The following is a 6,357-nucleotide window of genomic DNA, read 5'->3' on the forward strand; positions in this document are numbered from 1 at the left end:
TCCGTAAAGTGTCTCACACCTCCCCGGGGGACGGTGTAGGGCTTCAGCGGAGGAATGTTTCCCGGCCGTCCGATCGCCCCCGTGGGGGTAGAGCGCGTTTGATGGACGGTCTGGGGACAGGAGGCGGGTGTTTACGTTGCAACGCATGCACAACCCGCGGACTGTTGCGTTAAATAAACTTTCCGACCCGCGAACCAACATTCCCTTTCCCTCTCCCTCACTGTGAAAGGCAGCATTCATTTATCGGGCGCGTCCTCTTACTATCAATTATGAGGAGACAATTACAAGTTCCACAACTGAAAGGAAGCCACGAAGCGTAGACGCTCAACGCTCCACCCCAAACAATGACTTCCCATTGTGGCTCCACGCCTCCTATTGTTCGGCTGGGTAATCTGTGAATTTTTAAGCATGGGAAAAACTTACACCGGCGAGGCGCGGTGTTAGGAACGGTTGACATAAGCGTTAGGTAGGGGTGGGTGTTGTCTCTACCAGGCTTCGGGAGGCGGCTGGAAATACAAGTAGTAGAAATTTTCCATATACTAGTAGACAGATAACATGCCAGGGGAGTTAGTCCGCACCAAGAGAACAGTTTGCCGTTCTCTGAGTCTAGGCGCGGACCAACTCTCCTGGTATGTTATCTGTCTTTTTGGCCAGTTTCTACTCTTTCCAGCCGCTCCCCGAAGCCTGGTGGAGGCTAGGGATGGTGGCAAGAGGGGTCTGGTGGGATTTTGAGTGAAAGGTGTTGGATACGGGTGCGTGCGGTGCGTGCTTTCCAGGCATTTGGCAAGCCCCAGAGCCGCCCTGCCGTCGTGCCCTGCAGACATGGAGCACCGACGGCTTGATAACTCCTGTCAACGGCCGGCTGTTACTAATTAGACTTAATTTGATCACGTGTGCTCTTTGCATCTGAAAGCTAAAAATAAATAAACAGTGGTTGGACCGTGGGAAAGGTTCCTATGGGTAGAAAAAGTGCGAGTTTTTCGCGAAGAGTCGTGAAGATTCTGTTAGATTTGGACGCGTCGAGTTTCTGGTGACTCGGCCCGTCGTTGTATCGTGGCGACGGGTAACAAACAGCCGCGGAGTGGCTGTAAAGACAACATTTGTCTTCGATTCCGTGCATTCTTGACAATAAATCCAAAATAGCCGCGGTACAAAAATATTCCGCCGCAAGAAACCCGTCGGTTACCACGGCAACGCCACGACCAACCGAAACTCGCGCCTCTGACCTGAATTTTCGGGATTTTCGCGGAGAAACTGCGGGCTAAAACTGAAGAAACTCGGTTCACACGGTATATTTAGTGAACTGTTCAGCGAAGCGAGAAAGGCCTGTCAACCCGCAGAAACTCGGGACGGGCGCTGATTGGCCCGCGCGGGCGGCCCGGAGCGTTCCCACGGCCCGCGTGTGCAAGTCGCGCGTCGCACCGCCGCGAGCGATCAGCTGGGATCACCGCAACCAATCAGAAGCCAGCATCGCACCGCCGGGGCATGTTGAACAGCTGATCGCCTGTCAATCACCCGGCCATGCCCGCTGGGGAGGGGTGGATTTCACACACTCGAAATTTTTTTATTGAGCCCAACCGTGGGAACGGAGCGGCATTTCGAGTTCAGACTCAGAGGAGTGAGGACGTGTCTGCCAATCGTTCCGCGCCAAGTACCAAACCCACACACACCACTCCCAACATGAAGCGAAGCTTTTCCGACAGCATTGAGAGTGAAGACGACAGCGTTTTCGAAGAAGCTAAGGGGTAAGTTTATCTCCAGCAGTTTACTGAACATTTTTCTGATTTTTTTTTCTGTAATATTTTGGCGTTGGTTGTGATCGACACGTGCCGTTGGGACGTTGAGGGGTTAGAGATATTTAGTGCCGCTTGTCTAACGCGTGTCAATCTGTTGTTCCCTCTACAGGTCTCCCAGCCAAAGCTGCCAAATGAGTTCAAGAAAGAAGCGACGAGGGGTAAGTGCACCACATATGATTATTTCTACCACCATTTTTCGTATGATTTACTGATTTCTTCTGCTGATGTTTATTGTAAGGGTAACAATCGGTGTGTATGTATTCTAACCGCGCTAATCCGTTATCGCCGCAGATTATCGAGAAGAGGCGCCGCGACCGTATCAACAATTGTCTCGCCGAACTCCGACGACTCGTCCCGACCGCATTCGAGAAGCAGGTACGGTGGTATTACTATTATTATTGTACCATTTCTACAGCGGTACGACTCTGCCATCTCACTAGTGCAGTCTGTTCTCACGGTCTTGAATTTCTTGCCCACTTCCGTTTCTGTTTTAACGATTGTGCCGCAAGAATCCGGCGGCTTTACTTGTGTTGTGTCTCCGTCACACCACACTTGTTGTCTGGCTGGCACCATTGTTGTTGTCACGATGTCGTCAAATCGTTTTGCTAGAGGGTAAATCCCGGTATGACACCTGCCTTGCCCTTTGTGTGGCTTCACCCCGACCAACGTTCCGTGCTTGTTTTTATCCTCCAGGGGTCAGCCAAGTTGGAGAAAGCGGAAATCCTGCAAATGACGGTGGACTACCTGAAAATGCTGGCCGCGAAAGGTAAAGATCGCTCACTCTTTTGTCTTCATAAGAACAGTTTAAGTTTTAGAGACTGCTCGGATATAGCGGTATTGGTTGAGGGCTAAAGCGTAATGCATGTTTGTCAAGACAAGCAGACTCGTGTAAGCGATACCGTGGGATAGCGGCCTCTATTTTCTTACGTTAAGTGGCCGGGTTGTGTCCTAAAGGCCGGGCCGTGTAAGGGTACGCCCGCCGGCATTGTGGCGACTGTTGAGATTTCGGTAAAACCCTTTCAGGCCGCAGAAAGGACCGCGGGTGCCTGTAGTATTCTTAGGCGGCTTTTCACTCGGCTATCGAACCTCTGACGTCCGTCAAGGGCTTTTCTCTCACAATTCAAAAGCGGAAGACTTGAATACACAATACTCGAGACTACCGTGGATTAGCTCGACATGGGTGCTAAAAGTTGAAAGGTTTCTTAAATTTAAATTTTGCTGACGGCGATTTTTATAGGAAAATAAGTGGTTCTGTCGGGCAGAAGGTATCTCTCAGGAAATGATAACTGAGAATGGAAAATTGTTTTTGCACAGATTTAGTTAATATAGTAACAACAGAACTATAGTCAATCTCAATCCTTTGAAGCAGGAAGATTCTATGAAAAAATTCAGTTTTTGATGATCGGTTGCAGACGTTTGTGGCTGTACTAACACGTTGGAAAATTGGTCGTCTCTTGCCTTGGGTCTTTCTTTTGTTAGCCTTAGAAAAAGGACTCCCCATGCCTGGTCTCTATGCTGTACGGCAGTTTATTGTACGGATATGCACTCTTCATGAGGAAAACCACTCGTTTATTAGAAGTCTGTTATCGCCGTAGATATTGCTTTCGATTTATTTGGCTCTAAAGATACGGTGTTGTGGAATTTGCCCACCATCCTTCCTTTCAAGTCATCTTGTGTTGGTTAGGTCCAAACTTGAGTTACGATATATACAATGAGGAGAATTAGTTACAGACAATTGGTATCATTTTGGCAGGGTCTCTAACCAAGTTTTCCCCTGTGTATTACAGGTTACCATGCCTACGACGATCACTTCATCGACTACCGGGGGATCGGGTTCAGGGAGTGCGCCAACGAGGTGGCCAGATACATGGTGACAATAGAGGGTCTCGACATCCAAGACCCCCTACGTATCCGCCTGATGAACCACCTCCAGTGCATCGCGGCCCAGCGGGAGGCTCAAGTTGTGGCGGCGGCGGGCATGCGCCACACGTCCCCGTGGAACGTCAACGGCGTCTCGGCGCCGCACCCGCAGTTCGCGTCGGTCCAGGCGGCGCCGGACGCCCAGGGGCTCCTCCACGCCACCACGCTCCACGACCCTCCACGCCAGCCCGCCGCCATCGCCTGCTCCACTCCGAACACCTATCTCAAGACCTCCGCGCATCTACCCGTGGCCGCGTCCGTTCCAGCATCATCCACGGCACAGATCTCTCCAACTCTCATCTCGTCCACGCAGTTTCCCGTCACCTTCAACACTCTCCATCTCTCTCCTACCGGCTACGGAGCCACCAGCACCACGCAATCACAGATCATCACCAAACCCTACAGGCCGTGGGGATCCGAAGTCAACGCCTACTGAACACAACGAACTCTGCTGGACTTGTCAATAATAGACTGACTGTAAATATTGGAAATATTACTACTGACTAACAGACCAAATGTGAAATAATTGAATGTAGTAGCTAGCGTCTACTTGTATTTTTCGTCCGGCCATAGACCATTCGACAAGCAGGTCTTGTGTGTCCAGACGTTTTAGCGAAATGCTTTGTGCATCATCGTTAAGTTTACCCTTTGATATGAAGGTTATAGCCACGTGAATTTAATTGCTTTAAGAACCAATCATGTTTCCAAATCCTGTGTATCAATCAGTGTAGTAGCCAATCATGTGCCAGCTTCTGCAATCAAACTTTGACAATTTTGTAACCACATTTACCATTGGACAAATCGCTTGTTCCTTCGTCTGAGTGTAACGTTTTGTGTTTTGTGGTTCTTTTGTATTTTTCTATCAGAAGTAAAGAAATTTTATTTTGCCCTGTTGTAAAATTGTATATGACTGAGAGAACAGGAATCCGTGTGAATATAATGTCACAAACTTTGAATCATGCAAATGTCTCGTCTCATTTCTTCTGTTCCCGTTGTACTAACTCGGTACTAGACTACAATCGTACAATTGGGTGGGGTAGGGCTTGTATATAAAACTGCTGGGACTGTCCTCCCAAATAGTGAAATACACGTCTTTGCCAGTTCCATATGCGCTGATACATTGTAGTAATAGTAACAAAGGTTCGCTTGGAAGACCATTCAACCTGGAGACTTCTAAATTAGATCTATACGGTTAAATAGATACTAGAGAGAGGGGGTGAACGCAAAGTCAGACTGTGCCTCTGCAAGTGACTGACCATCAAATGGTCAATTTTAGGCATTCAGCAATACTTCAAGCATACGACAGATAGATGTAACCCAGTCACTGAACGTCCTTAGCCTGAAGTATTGGCCATAGATAGAGGTTTGACCTCCGTACAGAACATGCATCTGAAGTATGCACGACCAAAAGCCCTTGTCTGATCGAATCTCAGGGGTTAGACTAGCTGACGACAGACCAAGTGTCACCACCAAATCGGGAACAACGTATGGCCGAGGGATTTGGGGATTTGTTGAGTAAGACTTATTCTCATGTGACGAGGCGTCCAGAAAAAAGTAATACCACATGAAAGACGTACAAAAACAAGCCATAAGTCATATATATATCTACAGTGATCTCGAGAACACAATGCCAGCTATACACTTTTTTAAAAATACATGTGCAAGCGGGTGGCACGACCGCGTTATACTGCGTCGGTAGTCGTGGCGGGATCCTCGGGGTCTCCGAGGCGCGTGCAAACAGATTACTGGCAATAATCGATCTGATAACGTCCTCAAAATACAGCGGAGACACACGGAGATCCTCCTTTATCCGCCGTAAAGCCGGCGTGGCTAATCGGGGCACACCGTGTCGCTTGTTAGAGCAGGCCGCAGGCCAAAGCCCGGGCGCCCGCGCCGCACGACAGGGACGGCGGTCCACCCGGCCGCCCGGCGGTCGGAATGTCGCCCAGGCACAACGCGCGATGACTGATAGCCTATCTTTCGGGCCCCTTGTGCGGCTATTTGACATGCCGATGTTGTCGGCTACCGTTATCCGGGGAGCCTGGGTGTCAGACTATTTCCAGGGCTTACACAGGCCAGCTCCTCGGCACCAGGGCCTACATGCCCCCAAGGAAATATATAGCAGCCCCCTACACTAGGCTACAGTTATATTAGGCTATTGGTCTAGCATCGAGGCTGTTTTAGCAATGTGGAGGGCTAACTTGGGGAGTCGGGCATACAGGGTCTGGACTGCAGGCTTGTGTCTCGACAGGCTCTAGATCCGGACAGGAATGTCCGATATCTGCTTGTGTGGGCTCGACTGTCACTGCGGGCTCAGTCCCTACCAATCTCATATATAGCAAGGAGAAAAACGACGTCCTTGTATAGAGTCAGTAAATAGCGGTAGGAATTGGCTGGGTCATTTACCAAAAGACTGTGACCATGTAGTAGTCAACAGTTATCATCAATATTATGTAATAATATTCCTTCGTCGACAAAAGGAATCGGATGATGGAGGCCGCAGACCCTCGTCGGTAGCCTCTACCAGGCTTGAGGAGGCGGCTGGAAAGAGTAGAAATCGGCCAAAATAGAGAGATAAGCATGCCAGGGGAGTTTGGCCGTTGAGAGAACAGTTCGCCGCCCCACGTGGGGCGGCGAACTG

General features: G+C 49.6%; 1 protein-coding gene across 1 annotated transcript; it reads left to right on the forward strand.

The window, feature by feature from the left end:
* The first annotated feature begins 1,431 nt into the window (after positions 1–1,431).
* LOC109483089 (hairy/enhancer-of-split related with YRPW motif protein 1-like) lies at positions 1,432–4,677 on the forward strand. The gene is made up of 5 exons (XM_019786077.1): positions 1,432–1,745; positions 1,906–1,954; positions 2,088–2,171; positions 2,490–2,562; positions 3,584–4,677. The coding sequence occupies exons 1-5, from the start codon at positions 1,522–1,524 to the stop codon at positions 4,150–4,152; spliced, it is 999 nt and encodes a 332-aa protein (XP_019641636.1). The 5' UTR covers positions 1,432–1,521; the 3' UTR covers positions 4,153–4,677.
* The last annotated feature ends 1,680 nt before the right edge of the window (positions 4,678–6,357 follow it).

Source organism: Branchiostoma belcheri, unplaced genomic scaffold (assembly GCF_001625305.1).
Source record: "Branchiostoma belcheri isolate BF01 breed outbred unplaced genomic scaffold, Haploidv18h27 scaffold62, whole genome shotgun sequence".
NCBI classification, from domain to species: Eukaryota; Metazoa; Chordata; class Leptocardii; order Amphioxiformes; family Branchiostomatidae; genus Branchiostoma; species Branchiostoma belcheri.